Source organism: Neoarius graeffei, chromosome 15 (genome assembly GCF_027579695.1).
Source record: "Neoarius graeffei isolate fNeoGra1 chromosome 15, fNeoGra1.pri, whole genome shotgun sequence".
Lineage (NCBI taxonomy): Eukaryota > Metazoa > Chordata > Actinopteri > Siluriformes > Ariidae > Neoarius > Neoarius graeffei.
The window spans coordinates 7,955,742-7,980,446 of NC_083583.1; the positions used below are offsets into that span (position 1 = coordinate 7,955,742).

At 43.6% G+C, this 24,705-nt stretch overlaps 1 protein-coding gene across 2 annotated transcripts in view; it reads right to left on the minus strand.

The window, feature by feature from the left end:
* The window catches only part of dhx38 (DEAH (Asp-Glu-Ala-His) box polypeptide 38), a 58,466-nt gene that overhangs the window by 25,667 nt on the left and 8,094 nt on the right, over positions 1 to 24,705 (minus strand). The window contains exons 2-13 of one of the 2 annotated variants that reach the window (XM_060940812.1): positions 22,643 to 23,019; positions 22,157 to 22,362; positions 21,105 to 21,260; positions 20,624 to 20,786; positions 20,397 to 20,515; positions 9,924 to 10,000; positions 9,672 to 9,827; positions 5,003 to 5,164; positions 4,638 to 4,745; positions 1,703 to 1,821; positions 1,456 to 1,593; positions 1,145 to 1,331 (exon numbers count right to left, since the gene is read on the minus strand). In XM_060940812.1, the coding sequence (XP_060796795.1) occupies positions 1,145 to 1,331; positions 1,456 to 1,593; positions 1,703 to 1,821; positions 4,638 to 4,745; positions 5,003 to 5,164; positions 9,672 to 9,827; positions 9,924 to 10,000; positions 20,397 to 20,515; positions 20,624 to 20,786; positions 21,105 to 21,260; positions 22,157 to 22,362; positions 22,643 to 22,986 (1,935 nt within the window). In that variant the 5' untranslated portion in view covers positions 22,987 to 23,019. Of the gene's footprint in view, positions 1 to 1,144; positions 1,332 to 1,455; positions 1,594 to 1,702; positions 1,822 to 4,637; positions 4,746 to 5,002; positions 5,165 to 9,671; positions 9,828 to 9,923; positions 10,001 to 20,396; positions 20,516 to 20,623; positions 20,787 to 21,104; positions 21,261 to 22,156; positions 22,366 to 22,642; positions 23,020 to 24,705 lie in introns of both variants that reach the window. The other variant, XM_060940811.1, reaches the window with a different exon arrangement.

Genomic DNA, 24,705 nt, shown 5'->3' on the forward strand with positions numbered 1-24,705 from the left:
TTGGAAAACACGAAGGACAGAGCTGAGAGGGAAATACAAACCTTTCACCAAGTGATCACTGCAAACTCGAGCACGCTTCGACTCGGCTCGCTTCGATTTCAGTAAGAGGTTCAAAAGCCACCTTTCTCGACGTCTTTTTGTGAAATCCTGTGTTCGTTCACCCTTTTTTATTAGTTCACGGGGAACCCTGAAGAAACATCAGTTTCACGGTTTGATCGATTCAAACAACGCAAGCGTGAGGCATTTTTCATGCGAGTGAGCAATGCACCTTCTCCATACAAACGCTTTGTCAACTGAGCTTTGGTAGACCACCAGCTAAAGCTCTGAATAACTAATGAGGCGAATGTGGCATCACGTGAAACGTTATAGAATTATAATAAGCACTATAATTATATAACATGCTTCAGCGTGCGTATGGTCTTTCACGCCGATTTCACGTACAGCGCACATATGCCGCTTTTCCACTACCAACGCGGCTGAGTCGGGCTGAGCCGTGCCGTGCTGAGTCGGGCTGAGTCGAGCTGAGCGGGGCTGTTGGAGTTGCATTTCGACTACAACCGCACTGAACCATGCTGGCTGGAAGTGGGTGGACACATTGGGTGGAGTTAGCGAAAGTGGGTGGACGTCACGTGATGTTGTTAGGCGGCGCGAACAGTGACATCAGTGATCTTTTAAGCGGTAGTCTCACGACCCGGATAGTAAACAATAAACATGGAGGACATGGAGTCGTTAGTGTTGCTGGTCTTGGTGCTGTGGCTTGTTGTCGCCGACAACGCCAACAGATACTGGCAAGAGCGTATAGATGAGGCGAGGCGCATAAGGCTTCATAATTCTCGTAATTCTTCTTCTTCCGGGTTTATGGTGTTTACAGATCCCAGCGTGCTCACGGGGCGTGTGTGGGCATGTGAGGACACTCCTCCTCACCAATCAGTGCACAGGGGAGTGTCTTCTCACGCCCCCAGCCTCACTCAGCTCGGTTTGGCTCGCTTCAGCCCCAATCCAAAACCGTGCGAGTTTTGGGGGCTGAGCAGGGCTGAAGTGAGCTGAGTCATGCTGTTCTTAGATAGTCGAAACGCGAGCCGTGTCGGGCTGAAGCGAGCTGAAAAAGGGTAGTGGAAAAGGGCCATTAGTAAACGAAGCTCACCTCCTCTCCCAGGTTGCTGCTCATCTCCTCACTCACTCTCTTGGCCACGCTCATGGCTGCCACCCTGCGCGGCTGCGTGCATCCCACCATGCCGTAGCTGGTGTATCCGTCCTCGTGGAGGTACTGTGTGAGCTGCGTGGTCTTCCCGCTGCCCGTCTCACCCACCACTATCACAATACTGTTGTCTCTGTGATTACCGAGAACAGAAAAACAAGCGTGTTACTATCCTTTCTATAAACCTGCGATTTACAGCTGCACTGTGGTATAAAGAAACGCAGTAAAGATCTAAACACTCGGTGCTGTCCAGCAACCTGATGATGTTGAGCAGCTGCTGGCGAACAGCAAAGATGGGAAGATACTGTCTCTGCTCCAGAAGAGTCTTTCTCTTAGCAAACTCGCTGCTGGCTTCGGTCTTCTCTTTCATGTGTTCAGCAAACTTCTGCTCCGCCCTACAGAGGAGAAACGCGACCATTAAAACAATGAAACGATTATTTGTTCCTGTACAGCAAAGACGTCACAAAGTCTCAGAGAGCGAGCGAGCGGTCGGTGAAGACGTACTTGTAGTCCACCGTCCCGTCCTCTCCGACAGGCTTGGTGTCAGAGCTGTCTTCCTCTTTCTTGATGCCCATGATGTCTCCCAGTTTGGTCCCAGCAAGCTCCCAGTGTTTGTGCTGTGCCTGTTCCATTAAAGAGAGTGAAAAAGAAACGGCTTTTTATAAACGCGTCTGAATGAATATTTTAGAGCCCATGTTTGCTTACAGAAACATGCAAAATTTTCTAAGACTTTTCTGACAAATAATATATGAATCGGACTCTGAATCAAAGCAATCAACAACTTGATTAAAGTGTCAAACTTCTAGCTGGCAACAAATGGCCGACTAATTGGGGACCCTAAAAAAAAAAAAAGAATAAAATCTGAAATATATACTTCCATCTATAATATTAAATGATAAATCTTAAAGCTGTACAGTAAGCCCTCAGTATTCGCGGGGGTTATGGACCGAACATGGCCGCGAATAAGCCAAAATCGCGAATACTTGTAACTCCCCCGGAGTGACGAGCCACTGCCGCAAAACTCTTCCCTTCCTTTAGCATATCGAGAAGTCCTACCTTCTCCTGCAGCGTCATTACCTTCTTCTGGCGCTTAGGTTCCTTGGCAGGAGCCTTAGAAGATGCAGAGCGTTTAGGAGCCATTGTAGGGCATAAAAATTATTCAAAAATACCAAGCATGCACAACACGTGAACAAGTCTGAACTACGGGAACCGCGAGACTGTACTGTACAATGCGCTCATTCGTATCAGCCAATGAGCAGCAGCCCGCCATTCAAACTTCAGCCAATAGCGAGCGAGCATTCGGCTCCGAGAATGTAGCAGTGCGTAAACGTTCGATATGTTTGCCGCAAATGACCGCGAATCGCTGAGATTTCCGCGAATGTATAGGAGATATGTTCTATATAAAATCCCGCGAATATGTGAATTCGCGAATACTGAACCGCGAATAGGCGGGGGTCTACTGTACTGCCTTTCAGATTTTCCAAGTGTAGGTCATAAAAAGAATTTTCCCCGACACCCACTTATTTCTGTTTAGTGGACCGAAAGCTACTGAATTCAAATCACAGACTTGCAATTTTATTAGGTTTTTCTCCCCCCCTTCATAGACCAGTTAATGAATTTAAGGCCACATGGCTCTAAATTCTCCACTATTTTTTTTCCTGCTTCACCATGACCCAATTCAAGATACTACATCATGCATCACATGGTGGGCTTTCCCCGTTCGCACAAGGCATTGTGGGATACAAATTTGAAACAGAGGAGAAAAATGGAGGATGTGAGTGTGCGAATGAAACGTGAAAGACCGACTAGAGTAACGGAAAGCGAGAAAAGACGTTATGTTATATACGAAGGAAAGGAAACGCAGGACCAAACTAATAAATATCAGCGCTCAGCGAGCACCTCGGTGTGATCAGCTGTTCGTTTAGCGACAGAATGATGGAACTGTCAGTGCACGCTCAAAGGTAAACCTGCGCGCGCGCGCATGCGCACACACACGGACTTCCTCTTTCTGCTTGACTGCGCAAAGCGAGCGATTTCATGCACATTATTTGCTTTAATCTCCTCAAATTAAATAACTTCCCAGCCACAGAACGGCCTGATATTTTGTGAGATACTACAGAAATAAACATATATCATAATGACCACATTTCAGTGGGAACTAAATTTCACTGATTTTATGAAATCGAAAGGCCGTCTAACTTTAAGTGTGTACTATACAAGAGTGCTCGGTGAGCACAATATCCCCCGCTGGCAACTCAGCCATAACGCTGGTAAAATGCAACTGAATTGAACAAAATTACAGTTTGCATATTACTGACATATAACAAAGAATCCTGTCACATTTCATGAAATTCTTCCAAAAATTGAGAGAGGAGTTGATTTCAGAAGGCGAGCACCCTTCCTGGGACAGACGGACGGACACCGCTGCGACATAATCCCCCTTCGGGCCTTTCAGCCAGTGGGGGATAAAAACTTAAAGAAAATCCTAACTATTATTCTCGACCAAAAAAAAAAAAAAAACGATCCTTGATTAGAATGGAATATAAATAAATAGGTATGAATAAATTATACTCAAATCCATAATCTTAAATACTTACAATAAAATCTTAATTCTATATTAAAAATGCTTAATATATATTCTTGGTAAAATATCATCAAACCTTCAAATCTAAATCTCAGTATTAGATTCTATATTAATATGCCAACTGTTATATAAGTAGTGGTATCTTAACTTTTTAGCATATTTTAGTCAGTTTGTGAATAAACTAATTCAAGTTTAAAACAAGTGTTACGGTATTTCAGGAAAAGCATATTGTGATAAATTCTATCACAAGAGAGAGTACATTGTCATATCACCAAGCCTTACGTTCACAAGGATCTAGTGAAAGATCTCAACAGATTGAGCCAACATTCAAAAAAAAAAAAAATACCGTCGTAGAAACTAGACACGTTTGGGGGGGAAGAAAGGAAAAAAAAAAAAAAAGCGATTCCAAATTTTTCAAACATGAACCAGCTGATCATCTGGTGTGGCTTATCCAAATCATAAATGCAAATTATTTAGCTGGCTATCAAGAAAGCAAAGCGTCTGTTTTCACAAACAAATCAGAAGTCTTATTTGTTCAGCGTTAAATATGGTAACGTGAAGAAATTTTTTTTTTTATATAAACACGTCTCATATACAGCATTTATGAATGAATCACTAATGCTCATGCAAAGAATTTCCACATAACGGGGCCTTAAATATTAGTCTAATACCTGTGCCATACGCGAGGAGCACATTTAAAAAAAAAAAATTATTCTAAGACTGAATAATCATCTGACTGCTTTAAAATCATACACAGAGAACGATGTACATATAATAAACCACACCAAGAGTGAGTAAAGTAAAGCATGGAGGCCCACGTGAGCTGAGAGACGAAGTGAGAGATGGAGACATCACCTTCTTGCGCTCCTTCTGCTCTCGGTGTCTGCGCACCAGCTGGCTGCCTTTGCGGGAGATGATGGCCATGTCAGAAGTGGGATCTCTTACCGGAATGACCGGCTCGGGCTGGGAAAAGTGAAAATAAATGATTGTTCCATAATCAAAACCAGAGTTTGTGAAAACTGAAGCTGCTTTTAAAAAGTAAAATGAAACAAAAGTCAAGACTGCAAGTTCTCTCATGACTGCTAGTTTGGGACGTCCTTTCTTTAAACTATGAGCTAATAAAAAAAAAAAAAAAAAAAAAAAAAAAGTGTTGGAACAGCTAGATAAGGTGGCAGGGATTTAATAATAATAATAATAATAATAATAATACCGGACCTTACCTGCTTGGTGAAGACGATTCTGCCATCCAGGAAAGGAGGGACAAGGTTATGGACAAGCAGGTGGACCCTTGCTGCATTGTCTTCTTCAAAGTCCTCGTCCACTTCCAATCGCTGCACCACACCGCTAGTCAACATGCGGTTCGTCTCCCAACGTTCATTGTCCTAAAGAGATATTTGCCCAATTACATTCAAGTCTATTTTATTTGTTTTGCACCTTTAACAAGCAGCAGCTTTGGATGGTGGGATGTCGTGAGGAAGAAACGTTGACTCAAACTGGAACCGGTTCTCTTATAGAGGACGCTGGATAGTGGAATTATAAATTATTACATCATCTATACCCATAAAGACAAACAGGACAGAGTGTGTTGAAAGGATGTCCAGAGTAAACTGTGAATAACTCTGAATTGCATTTGGAACATGGAGAAGTCCAACAGTCCAACACCACCCACCAACCAGGCAGGGCGAAGGAGATCACGTGCTGTGTCTGACATGTTTACTCAGAAAAGGTCAGGTGTGGCGTAAGACAAAGTAAACAAAGCGCTATGTCTGCACGCATGACCTCACCGACACCAGTTATCGATTAGCTTTGCTCTAAATCGACAGAACATTACATCCCTCCTGGAGCACAGCACAATTTTGCTCTCTTGGGCTCCATGGATTCCACGGCTGTGGAATGATCAGGATTCGAACTTGCCATCTCTGGATGATAGGGTGAACGCTCTTCCACTTTTCTGGAGCTCCGAAAGGTCGTTTTTACTCCAAATTCACAAATCAAGGACTCAAGCAACATCCAAGTAGCGTGACATCTTAGATATAAACATCACAACAAAATGGTGGCACAGACGGCCAACACTGAACAGAATTCCCTTCGCATCATTTTCAACATCATGTCTCCTGATTGATCACGCATAAATCATCCGATTCGATCTTCTTTACTCTCACCAGCCACTTTAATAGGAACTTGTTCTTGATTCTAAGATCCCTGTTCTTGGCTGCAGGAGTGGAACCCAATGTGTTCTTCTGTCTGCTGTTGCATGCTGAGATGCTTTTCTGCTCACCATGGTTGTAAAGAGTGATTATATGAGTTACTATATCCTTCCTGGCAAAAAAGAAACCTCGACCCAATCTGGCCATTTTCCTCTGACCTCTCTTATCAACAAGGCGTTTGTTTCCACCCACAGAACTGTCTCACTGACTCACTCACTCAATGTTTTTTGTTTTCCGCACCACTCTGTGTAGAGATGAAAGTGAAGCAAAGAAAATCCTGAACTTCTGAAAGTCAAACCCCGGGGGGACATCCCCTGAAAATATTTTAATAACATGCAAAACCCTGCATTCTAGTACTTATTTTCACTAAAACAAGTTATAACTTTTAAGCCTTTTTCTTTCATGTACATTAATGATTAACATGTCAAAAATATCAAATTTAATTCCCCTAGTTAATGAGTAATTTTCAGGAGTGCATTTAGAAAACGCGGTGATTTTCCTGCTACACAGTTCATTACTTTGAAAAAAATCAGACAGTTGAAGGTAAACTCAGCAAAATCCCAAAACAGCACTGTTAAAAAGTAAAGGTCTGTTAGAGTTTCTAAAGCTTTCAGGTTTCAATGCTGGGGACATTGAGCCTCGTTTATCAATCTTTTAGTAGAGTTGTGCGTTTGCAGAAGCTAAAGTGAACTAAACATTTCCAATTCAGATTTATGCGAGTTGAAGACAATTGTTTACATTAGTTCGTATTGTCTGTAAATTTAAACACACCAATGAATACCAAATTTCTCATGTAAATCAGGGGCGTAGCTAGGATTTTTTTTTTTTTTGGGGGGGGGGGGGGGGGGGGGGGGGTCACACACTGACTGGCAGCCTGAGTGCATTATGTAACAAAAAATAAATTCCCATTGCTAGTTTTAGGCAGCTTAGAAACCGGCTCTTCCATTATTGCTGTTTCTTCCACGTTTTCTTGATGATGTGTTCTAGAAACGGCACTAAAACTTAGCTTCGAAACCACAAAATGCAACTTAGATGGAAAAAAAAAAATACACACATACATATAAATTGCTTACCTCTCTTCACATCGAAAGGAGGAGGAAAGTTTTGCTTGTTTTGACACGGCGAATTATTAACACAAGAGGAAATGCTCGTAATTTGCAACTAAAAAGACTGCAGCTACACTGGCAGCTTGAACATGCTTTCTAGTGCGATTGTGTTGCGCTTGCGCAGAACGGTGTCAGTCCTGTGCGCCTTAGCATGTGCACCTGAAGGCGCACCTAACGAGCTCCGGCATGCGTGCTGTTAACAAAGAACACCTGTCTTTAATCAACGAACTATGTTTGGGCTGATTAAGGACTGCGCCCATTCAAGGACGATGTGAAGTATTACGCCGCGTCTAGGAACACGAAAAATCCGAAAAGTAAATTTCTCCATTCGGAAAACTGGAGATTTTCAAGAGTTTTGTCAAATATCCGGATTTCCGGGTAAATCCGGAAGACTTTCGTCTATAGTTGTGTGTGAAAACCCCAGGAGATCAGCAGTTTCTGAAATACTCAAATCTGCATTTCAGCTGGTTCAAACCAACACCCACACTGCAAAAAATTGAAAACTGAATTTGAGGAGAAAATGACTTAATACTAGTGAAATTATCTTGCTGCATGGACATTTTTACTTGATAAGAAATCTTAGAATAAAAGTCGGTTGCAACCTAGAACTAGGTTTAATAATCTCAGAATTGGTGCCTCGTATTCTTCTAATAGGAAACACGAGATCGTTTCGACCATTTTCAAGATATTTTCACTTGCTAAGATATCGTTTCTTTGCAGTGCATGCCACAGTGAAGGAAAGTCACACTTTGAGATCACAAATTTTCCCATTCTGATGTTTGAAGTGAACATAAACTGAAGCTCTTGATTTGTATCTGCAGGATTTTTTATGCATCTAATGCAGTGGCGGCTGGTGGGCTTTGAAATAGGGGAAGCTCAGTTTTAGGTCTACGTAATACAATTTTTCAATTATTTGTTACTTGTCATGAGTCAATTTGTTGTTATGTGGGTCTGTCTCAGAAACTGGTCTCTCATTTGGGACATTATGGTCAAAAAATAAATTTTCTAATTTTACTTTTTTTTTTTTGCATTTACCCAACACTCAATGTTTATCATGTTTAATAAGAATAAAGATAGCGTCTTGCTTTATCTGGCCTCTGCTGTGGAATTTTTTTTTTTTATTACAATTCAAATGTTTTTGTAAAATTTTTTGAAAATATTGAATAAATTTCCTCTTTTTGATTGCTTGGGTTAAAAATGCCAAGTTATGATGACTGAATTGATTATTCACTTAAATATGAATAATACGATACCATTTTGGGTATTTGATATGGCGAAATAGGACACAATGGAAAAATCAAGAACGCACTGGAAAGATGAGAATAACGGCGGTGGTAAAAGACCAGCGACTGTACCGGCTGAAGGTCGCGCGGGTCTCTGCTGCGGCGCACGAGCAACGGGACATCACTACCGCACCGGACGGAGCGCGAGGCGGGGGCAGGGCAAAACGACTGGCCGTACTTTGCCATTATAGCAGATAGATACCAGCTGTTAGCAGCTAGCACTGCAGATCCCAATAAGGCTCAAGCTAGCCTACAACCACGTTGATTGAACTACAAATTAAATAAATGAGTGAATTCACGAATGATCAAACTGTTAGAATGGATGAAAGTTAACGGAGCACAACGAGTAATATTTACATTTATTTACAGAGTAATGTACAGAGACATCAATGGAGAAGAAACGTTTATATGAAAAGAAATTCGGACAGCACTTTGGCACACGACTACACTTTCTCGACATCCACTACGGACTGACTGATCATGCTTAGCGTGTTCCTCGCCGAAGTACAGCGACCCCGCCCTCCTCATGTCTTTCAAACACCACCTCCAATAATCCTTTATCAGCCCGGCTTCTTGGCCCGCCCATGTCTCGTTTACCCCCAGAGATACCCGGCTTCCCTGGAAGTGACGATTTTGTCGATTTTAACCAATAACAACTAGCCGAAATTGGCTGTTCAGAGCCGTCTCGTAGACTGCAACGGATACCCGGCTGCCAGTCCATAGACAGTGTTGCCAGATGCTGACGTTTTCTAGCCCAAAATATGTTCAAATCCGCCAAAATGCACTTAAAACCGCCCAATCTGGCAACACTGTCCATAGAGCCCATTGAAATAAGAAAAGGTTACAGCCTGGCAGTAAAGGTGATTCTCGTAGCGAACTGCAAGTTCGTCAGACATCACTCAAATAAGTTACAGGATGACATAGGGATAGTTATGAACGTAAATACAATCTTGGGCATATATTATGTTATGCAAGTTATTGTTTTAATGAGAATTCAACGTCGTAGACGCCGCAGTTTGGGGAGAGAATTTTAGGGGAAGTTCAGCTTCCCTTGTTGTCTCTGAGAAATCGCCCCTGATCTAATGGATCGGCTGATCAGAGAACTGCATAAAGCAGCAGGTGGATGCCTGGGTGTTCCTAATAAAGTGGCCAGTGTGTACATGTTTAAAAAATTCAGAGAGCAGGCCATACAAATATGACCTTGCTTGAGGAGTCTGTGGAACGGATGCATTTAGATTGGAACTATCCAGAACCAAGACTGAGACTTCTGAGAGGGGTCTGAATTTGTTGTACCTCGTTGATCTGCCGTTTCTGTGCCGAGATGCGTTTCTGGGTCTGCTTCTGCAAAATCTGCTCCCTCTTCTTCACGTAGTCGTCCGAGCTCGAAGTCAGAGGGTTGTGGAATTCGTCGTAGCCCTCGTCCATCATGTACCAGTCTCGATCTGCTTGCTGTGGACAGTTCAAAAGGATTTATATAAGTACACGAATGATTACGATACTATCAGTTTAAATGCTAATGAAATGAAATCAGGGGTGCGCACTGACCCGCTGGTCTTCTTCCCACTGCTCCTTCTCATCTTCATTGTCAAAACTGATGCCTTCCTCTCCATCCTCCTTTTTACCTACAGCACGATTAAAAAAAAAAAAAAAAAAGAAAAGAAAAAAAAAAAACCTCAGACTCATCCATCACCACATGTACTTATTCGTATACATACATTCAGCACATTTATACCACAGCACTACTGAATTCTCAAATCAAGAGGTATGGATTCATTTTCCTTAAGCACACGGCTCTGACAGGGTTACATCAATGCACAAGTTTTAATATACAGTGTCTTGCAAAAGTATTCATCCCCCTTGGTGTTTGTCCTGTTTTATTGCATTGATAAAGCGCACACGCACCTGAAGCAAGCCAATCAGAATCACTGTTACAAATCGGGAAGAAAAAAAAACAAAACAGTGATCACAGGGGAGGAGAGGATGCTGGTTAATAAGTCTTGTTTTTTGTAACGTACTCACTCGAAAATCATTTTTGTGCTTAAAGAAGCCGACCATAGGTGTGCCCGAACGGGCCTAACTCGCTAAAATATTTCTACCTGAATGTCTTGGTCAGGCAAAATCAGGCATTCGGCCAATACCTGGGGTTGAGACTTGCACCTTTTGCTGCAATTACAGCTGCAAGTCTCTTGGGGTATGTCTCTATTAGCTTAGCACATCTAGCCACTGTGATTTTTGCCCATTCCTCAAGGCAAAACTGCTCCAACTCCTTCAAGTAGATGGGTTGCTTTGGTGTACAGCAATCTTCAAGTTATGCCACAGATTCTCAATTGGATTGAGGTCTGGGCTTTGACTAGGCCAGTGATTCTCAAACTGTGGTATGCGTACCACTAGCGGTACGCAGGCTCCATCTAGTGGTACGCCAAAGAATCACTTAAATATAAATAAAATGTTAAAAAATAAATAAATAAAACGTGAAATACTATCCATAATATCCGAAAATATCTTACCAACCGATGACAAGAAAATGAAAGGAGATACAAATTAATAATTTTAAAAAGTTTGCAAGTGCTTCTGGGTAGCCATACGTAGCGTACATACTAGGGATGTTAACCGATGACCGTTTGACCAATGGTTGACCGAGTCAACATCAACTGGTTAATTTTTTTTGGTTGTCAGTTAAAAAAAAAAAAAAAAAAAAAAAAACATTTTGAAGCTGCCGATTTTGGAGCGGAGAACCTGGAATTCTGTGTTGTAAACGCTTGGGGCATGCCATGCGGTGTAAGGACAACAGCTGACAAATCAGAAACACCCATTCAGTCATGTCCCGCCCTCCCACCCCAGTTGAAGACAGTCGCCACTCCCTCGAAAGTAATCCACTTGATTGGTGAAGAGCAAACCAGTCGCGCTTTCCCAGACTTGCAAGCTTGGCGGAGCGACACCTTTGCATCCCCGGGACTTCTGTTCCATCAGAGAGGGTTTTCTCCGCTGCGGGCCTTGTAGTCAATCACCTGCGTACACGTTTGACCCCAGAGCATGTAGACATGCTTGTGTTTATGAATAAAAATTAGTGATTTTCAGAGTGGGGTATTTTGTAGACCACAGTGTTTTCTATTTCAACTTGTTTAAACCTGTTAACTTGTTAGCCTGTGTATTTCCAAGAACAACTGTTTTTTTTGTGTGACCCTTGACAGAAGTTGACTGTATTTGTGAAAAATAAAGTATCAGGCTAGACTTTTTAGCTTACAAATTACTATTCTGTTTTGTTTTTTTTTAATTATTATTAGAAGGCACATGGAGTTTAGTCCTGCCTTGGTCAGTGCATTCTGAAGGTATATTTCGGTCTGTAGCCAACAATGCACGTTATTGCAGATCATATCTCTCCACACAAACTAAAGGCGCAGATGCCGACTTTTGGAGGGAAGGGGAGAGAATGAAATGACAGCGGTGTCTGAGGGGGACTGACAAACGCAGCTTTTATGTCTGTGAGCCAAGTCGGTGACGGCTTCAGAGCAACTTCGATACCATGCAGTAATGGCGTGTTGATATTGGTAACGGCGTTATAACGATTGCAGCTAATTAATTAGATTACCCGGTGTTATAACAGCCTTTATTTTAACGCCGTTATTCCCATCACTGAATGTTATGTACTACTTCTAGCACTTGACTTTATTTTCAACACCATCATGGCCAACTGAAACTGTCTCTAAGCTGGAGCCATTTGTCCTCCGCTCCAATACAAACCCCTCGACATCAGTGCCGCGTTTGACTAAATGTTTCGCGCTGTAGAAAAGGTAATGTGAGTGGAGGGCAGCGACTGGGACTGAATGTGCGGATGCTCGCGGTTAGATTTAGAATAGATTCTAATAATTCCAATTCTAGAATTTTAAACTCATAGGTTAACCGACTTTAACCGGCTAATGAGGCTTGGTGGTCGGTCAAGATTTTTTTTTGTTTTCGCCATCCCTAGTACATACGCATTCCCGCCAGTTCCGCTGACAGACGGTTATCTGCCACTGGTAGCTACAGACTAGGCTGTGATGGGAAAAGGCGGAGGTGGCTTTGCTAATTATGACGAGTACGACAAAATTACTGTCGTGGCTTAAATCCGCGAATGGGAGCGTGGATCAGGAGAGAGGGAGAACTGAAGAGGACGTGTGTGAGCCGAGCGCAGATGCTAACGACAGTGGCAAAACCAGCCCCAGAACTGCTAGCAAATGGCAGAAACCAGTAAGGAGGAAGTATGACAAAAAATACATAAAACTGGGATTCATTTGTAGCGGGACAGAGGAGCTGCCCAGGCCGCAGCATGTTGTACGTATGTGGCAACGCTCTGAGCAATGAGTCCATGAAACCGTCGCATCTCAAACGGCATCTTACAACCAAACACACAGCACTAAAGGACAAACCAATGGATTTTTTTTTTAATGAAAACGTGATGAACTGAAGCAGTCCAAGTCCACCATTCTGTCCTATGGTACACCTGTAGCCAAAGCACAGGAAGCTTCATATCGTGCCAGCCTCCTGATCGCCAGAGCCGGTAAGCCACACACAATCGGGGAACTGCTGTGTTTACCATTAGCCAAAGAGATGACACGTATCATGTGTGGAGAGAAAGCTGCCAGAGAGTTAAACTTGGTGCCGCTTTCAAATGACACCATGTCAAGGAGAATAAACGACATGGCTGACGACGTTAAAAAGACACTGAGCGCATTAACAGTAGATATTTTGCCATACAGCTTGATGAGACGACAGATGTTGCAGATTTGGCCAATTTATTGGTTTATGTGAGATATGAATATGACGGTGTGGCACAGGAGGACTTTATGTTCTGTAAATCACTGGAGACCAGAACTACATCAGAGCAAATATTCCAGTTACTGAACAAGTTCATCCAGGAGCATGGCTTGGACTGGGAAACGTGTGTGGGTGTATGTACTGATGGCGCGAGGGCCATGACGGGTCGCAACAGCGGGGTAGCAGCTCGCACCAGAGAGGTGGCACCTGAGATGCGCTGGACTCGCTGCAGACTTTTCAAGCAAGTCCAGTTGCTCTCTTCTACCAACCACAGATTACTATGTACCTGGATGACTGAGTATCTTCACAGATATGTTTCTACGCACTTTGGGATGAGATCCCTTCGACTGGTGCGGGAGTATGAGAGGACTTCCAGAAAACTGGCAGACATCTTAGCCAGAGAGGATCGTTCATTTTTGTCAACCTGGAATGACCATCACTGAACAGAAGTGGGTATCTATGACATCTTTCAGCCACCTACAATGCAGCCATCAGCATTCTGATTCTATGATGATCCATGAGAGGATAAAATACTGGATACTCCCTATTAGTCAGACAGAACTGAGGATGCCTTTCAGATGAGAGGCGAAATGTCTTCAAGACTTTTCAAGCAAGTCCAGTTGCTCTCTTCTACCAACCACAGATCACTGCAGCATCCATCGTGAGGCGCTGGCAGTGAAGAGGATGCCTGATGACCTGAAGTCCGTGCTGGATTGTGCTGTAAAAACTGTGAACTTCATCAAGACCAGACCGATGAATGCTCACTTATTTCATGTGCTCTGCGAGGAGATGGGCAGTGAGCATGTCCAACTCTTGCTTCACACTGAAGTAAGGTGGCTTTCAAGAGGAAAGGTGCTTTCGAGGCTTTTCGAATTGCACAGAGCGGTCCAGATGTTCTTGCAGGACACAAATTTCCCCCGGTCAGACATTTTTGAGGATACTGTGTGGCTCAGTCAGTTGGCATACTTGTCTGACATTTCACGTTTAAATGACCTGAATTTGGGACTACAGGGACTCTCCATCAATGTTTTTGATGTGCAGGACAAAATCAATGCACTGCTGAAAAAGTTGGAGTTATTTGAAATCAAAGTCAAGACAGGTGATGTTTCAGCTTTCCCTGCTTTGGAGTTCTTTGTCTGACAATGACCTGATGCTTGATGATGGAGTCAGGGAGAACATCGCTGCACACCTCACGTCACTCAGACAACAGTTCTGCAATTATTTCCCAGTGATGCCCGAGTATGAAGCTAGCAGCTGGATGAGAAACCCTTTCAACATCGACACCGCTCACATGGCCTCAATGGACTTAACCGTTGTTGAGCAGGAGAGGTTAATAGAGCTGTCTTGTGACGAAACACTGAAGGCATCTTTCAGAAAGCACACTCCGTTGGACTTTTGGATAAAGCAGTACAGTGAATACCCTGTGCTTTCTGACAAGGCTGTGCGATTTTTCCTTCCTTTTGTGACCACCTACCTGTGCGAGAAAGGCTTCTCTTCACTTGTTGTCAAAAAAACAAAAGTACAGAAGCAGGGTGGATGCTGAGCCAAACCTGAGACTGAAGCTGACCTCCATTGACCCAGACGTTGCACGACTGTGTTCACAGAGGCATGCACACCCATCACATTAAGCTCAGTAAGCTGTCAATCAATAGTCAATATTCTGTGTATATTTAACTACAGCTGTTATTCTTAATGCTTTTCCTCACTTTTGTTTTATTCTTAATCTTATTGTTCTTCCTCTGTTTGTGGGTGGGTGTTTCTGTTTCAGAAAGCCGTCACTGGAGTTAAGAAACGGCAAGAACTGCAGCTATGCATAGCCGGTTTTGATTTTTTTCAAGTACATCAAGTACAGTACTTTTTTTTAACATTTAAGTACAGTACAGTTATTTAACTTAAGTACATTTTCATTTAATCTTTAAGAACTGTCTTAATATTTATTTTAGTACAATGTTGATTTCACTTATGTGCAATTAATTTTATTTGATTCATTATTTAAGTAGTGTTTTATTTTCCTATATTTAAACACAGTGTTACTGTTCAAAGTACTGTGTGTAACGTTACAGTGGCCAATAATATTAAATATATTTGTTAAATAAAACCTCCGCCTTGTTTTTAATGAATACTTAGGCCTACTACGCTACTGTATTTTAATGTTGGTCATTATGGTGGTACTTGGAGAGCCAAGTATTTTCTGAGGTGGTACTTGGTGAAAAAAGTTTGAGAACCACTGGACTAGGCCATTCCAAGACATTTAAATGTTTCCCTTTAAAGGGTAACGCCATTTTTCCACAAAACCAGGTGTGTAATAGGAGAAAAACATATACGTAATCAATTCCGTTAATTATTTCCATTATATATCGAACATGAAAAAATATTTTTAACTTTGAAATCATGAATTGACACAGAGGAGTCAGCCATTTTGAGATTGTGGGCAACTATAAACCAATCAGAATCTTTCGTTAATGCGCCTCCCTCTGATCGGTGACGTCACTGAGCCCATGAAAACAGTGACTACGTTTACATGCACATCCAAATCGAGCTGCTGTCGGTAATCGAGCTGAAGGTCCCAGCAGGGTGCCAGAGAAATCCAATCTTACATGCACACAATGAAATCGGGCTATTGTGTGAGGTGCATTGTGCACCCGAGCCACAGGTGGCGCTACACGCCCCATCGTGTTGGTACACTTCCGGTTGTCGTCATGAAGAGCTATTCAAGAGTGTAAACAAAGTTATCAGTTCCGTGTTCTCCATTGCGCGTTTTTCTCCCGTCCATGAATTTTAATATATTCAACTCCTTAAGCTGAATGAGCATGAACTCTGTCTCCTCATTGCTCCAGAAGTGCACGTTTCTGCTTGCCTGTGGCAGTGGGGGCGTGGTCAAGCGCCGGTCTGTGACAGGAGGGCGGAGCCAGGGAAGGTGAGTGGCAGAACGACGGTACACCTGACGGTAATTAACCTGTGTTTGTGTGTCTTCCCAGTAACCGCGCCCTATTTAAGGAGGCAGAGCAGAGGGGAGAGCTCATCCTGGGACTAGAACACAGCACGCGCGCTTCTCTCAAGAATAAAAGTAGGCTGTTAAACTGAAAAGTCTGACAATAAAAAGCCTATTAGTACCAGAAGCTTTGTCCTGCCGTCCTCTGTGCTCCACCCACACTTCAGAGAGCTCTACATCCACATTTTCTCTTCTTCGTTTGTTCCTCCTGACCTCTTCTGCTGCTCGCTACTACTGTTGTCATGCCGACCGAGGCTGTTGTGTTTCCCGCTTGTGGTCTCGTCACTCCCGGAAGTAGCTCGACAACTAGCTCGATAGGGTATACATGCACAAAGTAGCTCGGCAGAAATCGCATAATCTAGGTTGTGTAGCTCGATTCCGAGAAATCAAGTTCGGTTCAATTTCAGCCGAATTAAGGTGTGTACATGGCATTTTGAACTTCGATTTCAGTCAAGCAACGGCAGAAATTCGATTCTCTCTATGTGCATGCAAACGTAGTGAGTGTTTACAGACAGATCACTGTGATGACAGGAAGGAGTCCCGGCGGGTGGCTTGTATTCGATTCGTTTATATCCCGACCTTGTCAGCTGTCAGATTTATGTTCATGGACCCGGTAAGCTGGTAAATAATATATATTTTTTTTCTTTACCAAATTCTAACAGAAAATGAGAGCGCCCGAAAGGGAAAACCGAGCCGAGCCGCTTCGCGCATGCGCAGTAGGCTTGGTAGGACAAATCCAAATAGGAGTCATTCAGGATTCGGCCATGTTTTTGCTCCGTTTTTACACTCAACCAAAGTTATACAGTATTATGAGCTTTAAGTTGCATAAATAAAACCATTTGGTGAAACTTTGAAGAAGCGATTGTACTGGTTTTCATGTTACTTGCTTAGTAGTGTTGCAGAGTCAGGGTCCTTCCAGAACAGGTTGATTTATACAGACATGTGACAGATCATGTGACGCTTTGATTGCACACAGGTGGATCTTAATCAACTAATTATGTGACTTATGAAGTGAATCGGTTGGACCAGCTCTTATTTAGGGGTTTCATACGAAAGGGAGTGAATACTTATGCACACTCCAGATTTCTGTTTTTTTTTTTCATCTTAACTTATCATTTATGTCACAATAAAACAATTGTCACCTTTAAAGTGGTCGGCATGTTGTGTAAATCAAATGGTGCTAACCCTCCAAAAATCCATTTTAATTCCATCTTGTAATGCGACAAAACAGGACAAACACCAAGGGGGATGAATACTTTTGCAAGACACTGTAAATCACACACAGGGACTTGTATGGACAGGGTTTTGTTCTTTTACCCCTTGGAGTGTAACTGTTACGGATATAGGGAAGGCTTCTGGACAGATACGTTTAGTCAGTTAATGTTTATGGAAGGAGTCTCCAGTGTCAGCAGTAAAGTGATAACGTTACGTTTTCCGACATCTTGTGATGACGCCGTCATGTTTTTTTTTGTCATATACATTTCAAAAAATAGGAAAAAAACAGAAGCCGATGACTGTTTAGTACTTAGAACAGGAACTAACTTGTTTGGTGAATATTAAAAGCACCAGTTCATCCTTTACAGAATCCTCTGTGCCAAGTAGTGAGTTGCCATTTTCTAAGCTAGAAACAATCCAACGACATCCGAGGCCCTAGATCTTAAAAGGTGCTGACTGCAAAAGTCATCTGAAAATTTCAATTTTTTTTTTTTGTGTGTGCGTGTATGACATAAGAACAATATCATGCAGATGAGATGTGATCATGTGGTCGCTATTCTCCGTTTTGGAACTATTTTCCTCCCTCCTCAGGTAAACAGTACGGCCCTATGGAAACAGTCTAAGGGCCTCTGCATGCTCTTGCGACAAGGCTTTCGCAGACAGCTTTTCGCAGACAGTTGTAATTTATCGTTGAGCGGGGAGTAATAGGCGTGCGCGATGTTATTCACCGCCACAACGCAAGGGGGCGCGAAGTCGCGAAATCGCTAGGAGTAGTTGGTGGGTGTGGTTAGTGGAGTGTTTATCCTCCAGTTACTTATAATGACTAGAACTGGAGTTGTATAGATGTACGTACTTCCTCAATCAACCGCTCTTCGTGCTGCTCCATCTTCGCTCGTGTTTTTAAAAATGGCGGTAGTGAAAACAAATCAAACCGAGAAAATAGGGAAGCGGAAGTGCATGTACAGCGGATGTAGAGTGGACCAATCAGAGCCCTCTTGTCTGTGAGGCTTCTGCGGTGGTCACAATTTTTGGGAGGTGCGCGCAGAGCATCTGCGAAGGTGGGGGGGCTACGCAGACGCCATCTGCGAGGACTGCGTTGCCAGCATAAATTGGCCTTAACGTGAGGAGCTTTAACTAATTAGCATAACTATGGAACTGTGCCACACCAAGATGGCGACGCCACCAAGAAAACATCGCGACTCTGCATCAACCACAGAGTTTTGAGTCGCAGGAATGTAATTTGAGGTTGACATTCGCGAAAAGATCCGTGACACAAATATAAATCGACGAATATATTTTTTCTCTGTTCCTGCTTGTGTGTTGTTTCTTTCTGTGCAAGATCAAAACATTAGGTGTATATTAACTCCACACTCGCGACCGTGACGTCGAGCTCATGCATTCTCAGGAAGATAGCTAAGCGCTAGCTAGAATTATTTAGTTATCTGTCCAGAAAAATGGCACGTCATCTAACCTTGCTCCATCTTGCAGTTGCACTCACCAGGCAGGTTTTCCTTTTCCTTTCTTTTCCGCTGGCAGGAGAGCGGAGTCCACCATGTTTGCCCACGCCGACTTGTTTTGGTTAAAAGTAGGTCAAACACGCCCCACGGTGGTCACATGATCTTGTTGCTCACATGCTTCGGCGAGATCCAGAATCATCAAATGTGGGACGCTTTTTATCTCAGCAAAATATTTACACACAGGATACACAGTGTGTGTGTGTGTGTGTGTGTGTGTGTGTGTGGCAGCACAATATCTCAAAACTCCAACAGCAACAGAAATGGAACATTTTACCCAGAATTCAACTTTGCAGTCAGAACCTTTAAAGGAACAGTCCACCGTACTTCCATAATGAAATATGCTCTTATCTGAATTGAGACGAGCTGCTCCGTACCTCTCCGAGCTTTGCACGACCTCCCAGTCAGTCAGACGCAGTCAGACGTGCTGTCACGCCTGTTAGCAATGTAGCTAGGCTCAGCATGGCCAATGGTATTTTTTGGGGCTGTAGTTAGATGCGACCAAACTCTTCCGCGTTTTTCCTGTTTACATAGGTTTATATGACCAGTGATATGAAACAAGTTCAGTTACACAAATTGAAACGTAGCGATTTTCTATGCTATGGAAAGTCCGCACTATAATGACAGGCGTACTAACACCTTCTGCGCGCTTCGGCAGCGCATTGATACGGAGCTCAGATATCAATGCGCTGCCGAAGCGCGCAGAAGGTGTTAGTACGCCTGTCATTATAGTGCGGACTTTCCATAGCATAGAAAATCGCTACGTTTCAATTTGTGTAACTGAACTTGTTTCATATCACTGGTCATATAAACCTATGTAAACAGGAAAAACGCGGAAGAGTTTGGTCGCATCTAACTACAGCCCCAAAAAATACCATTGGCCATACTGAGCCTAGCTACATTGCTAACAGGAGTGACAGCGCGTCTGACTGCGTCTGACTGACTGGGAGAGGTACGGAGCAGCTCGTCTCAATTCAGATAAGAGCATATTTCATTATGGAAGTACGGTGGACTGTTCCTTTAAACTGTAACGTGAAATTGAGGATATTTTGTCAAAATGTCTATATTTTAAATTATTTTGACGGATCCATTCCGTTTTCATCTGGTTATTCTGTTGTAACGGACTCTAAATCAGCCTGAGCCTATTTTGTCCAACGCTTCCATGTATGACATGTAGAAGAAGAAAAAACTCTAGATGGTTTCGAAGGGATCACAACCAGTGAAACAACTAACCGGACTCTGAAGAGTGAGCCAGCCCTTTTAAACAACTATAAACGGATCTTAAAAAAGTATGATGCGATATTCTTTAACTTAAAGAATGTCAAACTCTTTGGCAAAAGGCTGTGGTATATGAAGTACAAAACGTTGTTATAGGAAACTAATCAACTTCAGAGGGGTAACAGTAACTCAGTAAATTTCATCACACCACCCTATCGTTGATTATTTTCCTACAACAGCACAACGCCGTGTGCTTTATTCGAATAAAGGAACACACACACACACCTTTCCCTCTGGATAGACGAGGCGTGGAGCCCAGATGCCTTCTGTCATTGGCCCACTCGTTGTATTTGTATGATGGCGTCGGCAGAGGCGTGTCCTCCGGATAACGAGCTCTCACTGACCTTGGAGACAAAAACACGACAACGTGTTAACATCAGAAACATCCTTTTTTTTTTTTTTAATTCATTTCCGTTAACTCGTGATTACTCCAAAGCTGAAGAGGATCTCACTTGTCTCTCCTCTCACTGTCGCGGCCTGAGCGAGAGCTGCGCTCCGAGCGATCGTTCTCGCGGTGTGAGGGAGCCGGAGACGGGCTCTCCCAGTGAGAACGTCGTGAGCTAACGTAGCCACTGTCGTCTTCATCCCAACTGGAGCCAGACGGTGTTGGAGCATCTGTGTACAACACAACGATAAAACACTCTGCATATTCACGCTTTTAAACCTAAATCAGGTTCTTAGGAGACAAGAAGCTGTTGTGGGATGGGATGGGCTGGGATGGGATAGGAAACGGACATTCAAGATCAGGATATGGAGAATCTTGAAAGATTAGTATATTTAAACGCATGGTTGAGTCTCCTCTTCTCCCTGGCATCCAGAAATAACCTGTTAACGTTACTGAATAAATAAATCACACAACAGACCAGTGTTCAAGCTGAGCCAATTTTCTTGGGTTATTTGTCAAACGTTTGGAAGTCTGACTGATTCGCTGACCTCTGGGCCGAAGGCAGGGAGTGAGAGGTTCGTCCCTGCGACTCCCGCGGCTGATGCGCTCAGACCAGCTGTCTCTTTGCGAGCGCTCGCTCCTCGCACTGCTGTCCAGGTGCTCCGAGCGGCTGCTGCTTGATCCCCGGCTGCGGTCCCGTTCATCTGCACCAATCAACATGTATTTACACTTCCATCGGGAATAAAATAATGTGCAGGAACAGAGGAAGGGAGAAAGTGATAATGAGGAAAGGGGGAGAAAGGAAAGAACGAAGGAAGGAAGAGCAAGGGGGAGGAGGAGGGAGGAAGGGGAGGAGGGTGAGAGGAAGTGAGAGGAGCAGGGAAGGAAGGATGAGGGAGGGGAAGAGAGAAAGAGAAGAAAGGAGGAAGACAGAGGGAGAGTGGAATGTAGAGAGTGAGGAAAGGAGAAATAAAAAGGGGGAGAGGAAGGGAGGGAAAGAAAAAGGGATGAGAGAGAAGGAGGGAGGACAAGAAGGAGAGGGAGGGGAAGGGAGGAAAGAAGGAAGAGAGGGAACAGGAGAGGGGAAGAGAAGAAAGGAGGAAGAGAGGAATGTAGAGGAAGGAGGTTATGGAGGGAGAAAAGGATGGAGAGAGTGAGAAAGGGAGAAGGTGAGAGAGTGAGGAAAGGAGAAAGAAAGAGGGGAGAGAGGGAGGAGGAGACAGGAAGTGAGGGAGGGAGCAGGGCAGAGAGGAAGGAAGGAAGGAAGGAAGGAAGGAAGGAAGGAAGGAAGGAATGTAGAGGGAGGTTACAGTGGGAGAAAGGGATGGAGAGAGTGAGAAAGGAGAGGAGGAGAGAGGAAGGGAGAAGGTGAGAGTGAGGAAAGGAGAAAGAGGGGGAGAAGGACAGAGGATGAGAGTAGAAGGGATTAAAGCGGTAGAGGATGAGAGAAGAAGTGAGGGAAGGAGCAGGGGAGAGAGGAAGAGCAGGGGAGTGTAGAGGAAGGAGTTTATGAAGGGAGAAATGGGCAGAGTGAGAGGGAGGGAAAGGAAGGACGAAGAGAGGGAAGGAGGGAGAGGGAAAAAAAGGAACTTGTATTCACCTCGATCACTTTTCCGTTCTCGGTCTCTCTCTCGGTTTCTGTCTCTGGACCTCTCTCTGTCCTTGTCTCGGTTCCTGTCCTCTTTAGACGATGCGTAAACGCCGTGCTCCCGGCGGTCTCTCTCCCTCTGCTGATGCTTCCTGCGGAACTCTTCACTCACGCCGCCGGGGTTCGAGGGCGTTTCCGCCCCTGACGTACGGTAACGCCTGCTGCATGACATCACGATAAGTTTACTGCATTTTACATCCTCACGTCATTACAACTTTTACACGACAGAAAAAAACGAGTGACTAAACTGCAAACGTACACAACGTACAATTCGTCCAGCTGTGTGACGACGAGCCTCAGAGCTCCAGCACAAAACTAAAGAACGTCACACGCTGAACACGTCTCGGCTGATCGACTACATCTCTGAGCAAAAAGGATTCTGGGAGGCATTTTGGTTTTGGCTGAACTGTGAGAAACAGCGTGTGGTAAATGACTCACCTCTCCTTCTTCTCGTTCCTCCTGTCTCCACCTTCATCATCATCATCATCATCATCAGAAGACCCAGAGTCGCTTTTGCCCTCCTCCCAGTCCCTGTAGGACGATACCTTGGATTTTTTCGATTTTCGGTCATCGAGGTCCGAGTTCAGCTGCTCCTTTCCTTCCCGCTCTTTGCGTTTCTGAGCAGCGAGTAGATCGAGGCCGAGAAGAGAGGTGCGAGGGGCTGGCACTCTGAATACATGCTGCTCCACCGAAGCGCTTTTCTTCTTCACGATCAGTCCTCCGACCTGCGAGCTCGAGTCGCTGCCCTCTAACCTGTGCAGGGACGCGTCATCGTCCTCCATCTCACCGGACAGGGTGCGATCCTGCAGGGTGATCTGGAAAAACCCCACAAAATAATAAAACAGTCAGAGAGAGAGAGAGAGAACTAAGTGTGGTGAGGAAGTGATTGTTCATAGCTGCTATAAAGTAACCGAGAACAGAAACTAACCTTATTCTTTGACGTACCACAAGATTACATGTAACTTTTAAGATTACATGTAACTATTAAATATTACATCATTAAATTAATACAAAAAATTTGAATCATTAGCAAATTGATGTGGTGTAAGAAGCCAAAAAAAAAAAAACCACCTTGAATAATTTTATACTAATAATTAACTCCACCCACTTCATCATTGATTATTTTCCTAGAACAACATGACACGGAGGTATTTATTCCTTACACATTACCAGCGAATGATTTTAGTGCCGGACACTCGAACTGCAAGTGAATAAAACCAGCACAGACCGGGAAACTATCCCATCAATCAGTTTGTGTGCCCGACTGTTTCAACGAACAATGATGGCGTAGCTCACTCAGGCCCCGTCTAGTCCAGAAGGAATGATCTAAAGTGGGCTGCCTTGCGCTATAAACATTGCAAGCTATATATAGAAGTTATATCCACCCTAGGAATACAGACCTATTTACCAGAAAGGATCCAAAACGGTGAGGAATTGACAGAGAAGAAGCAATTTTTGTTGAACCAGGGCTCGACATTAAGGACTGCCCGATTGCCCGGGACAAGTGAAACATCCATTCGGGCAAGTTGGAATATGCCCCCAACATGCCCGACCAGGCAAGTTGGAATGAGCATGTATTACAAACTAGCACCACAAAAATTAAATTTTGATCTTTTATTTCAGTTCCTAATAGCGTCCCTCGCTACATATCCACCATTATGTCTTGGCTGTTTTCTTGGTCTCTGTTTCATTTACTGCTTTGTGAGTTATTTTATATCCCCCCGCTTAAGGTATTAGGCAGAGACCCGTCCACCCGTAAATTTGACGGGCAATTGCCGATTTCAACGGGCAAGTATACACACAGACGGATACTGAAACGGACGATAATGCCGAAAATTTTCGCACATGAATACTCCCACATGTCATCCGATAAATCCAGTTATGTTCCGCCCACACACGGACTGGCCATCGGGAGTAGCGGGAGTTTTCCCGGTGGGCTGGTGGTTCAGCGTGGGCCGGCGGAGAAAAAAAAAAAAAAACAGTTGCGCGCTGGCCTTTAATATGATAAGCAATGTTAACAGTTTCTTTAACAAACTGTTAACATTGCTTATTACAGTTGCGCGCTGGCCTTTAATATGATAAGCAATGTTAACAGTTTCTTTAACAAACTGTTAACATTGCTTATTACAGTTGCGCGCTGGCCTTTAATATGATAAGCAATGTTAACAGTTTGTTAAAGAAACTGTTAACATTGCTTATCATATTAAAGGCCAGCGCGCAACTGTTTTTTTTTTTTTTCTCCGCTGGCCCACACTGAACCACCGGCCCACTGGGAAAACTCCCGCTACTCCCGATGGCCAGTCCGTGTGTGGTTCCGCCATCATTTACAAATCGTAAGAAACACAGTTTAATACGAAAAATACTGAAAACTTGAAATGAAAAATCAGAATATTTCATCGTTTCCGCCATTTTGGCCCGCACTGAATCTTGTAACATGCGGACTGAATAAATCGCGAATTCTGATTGGTCGAAAATTGCCAAACACCCTGCGTTGTAGTTTC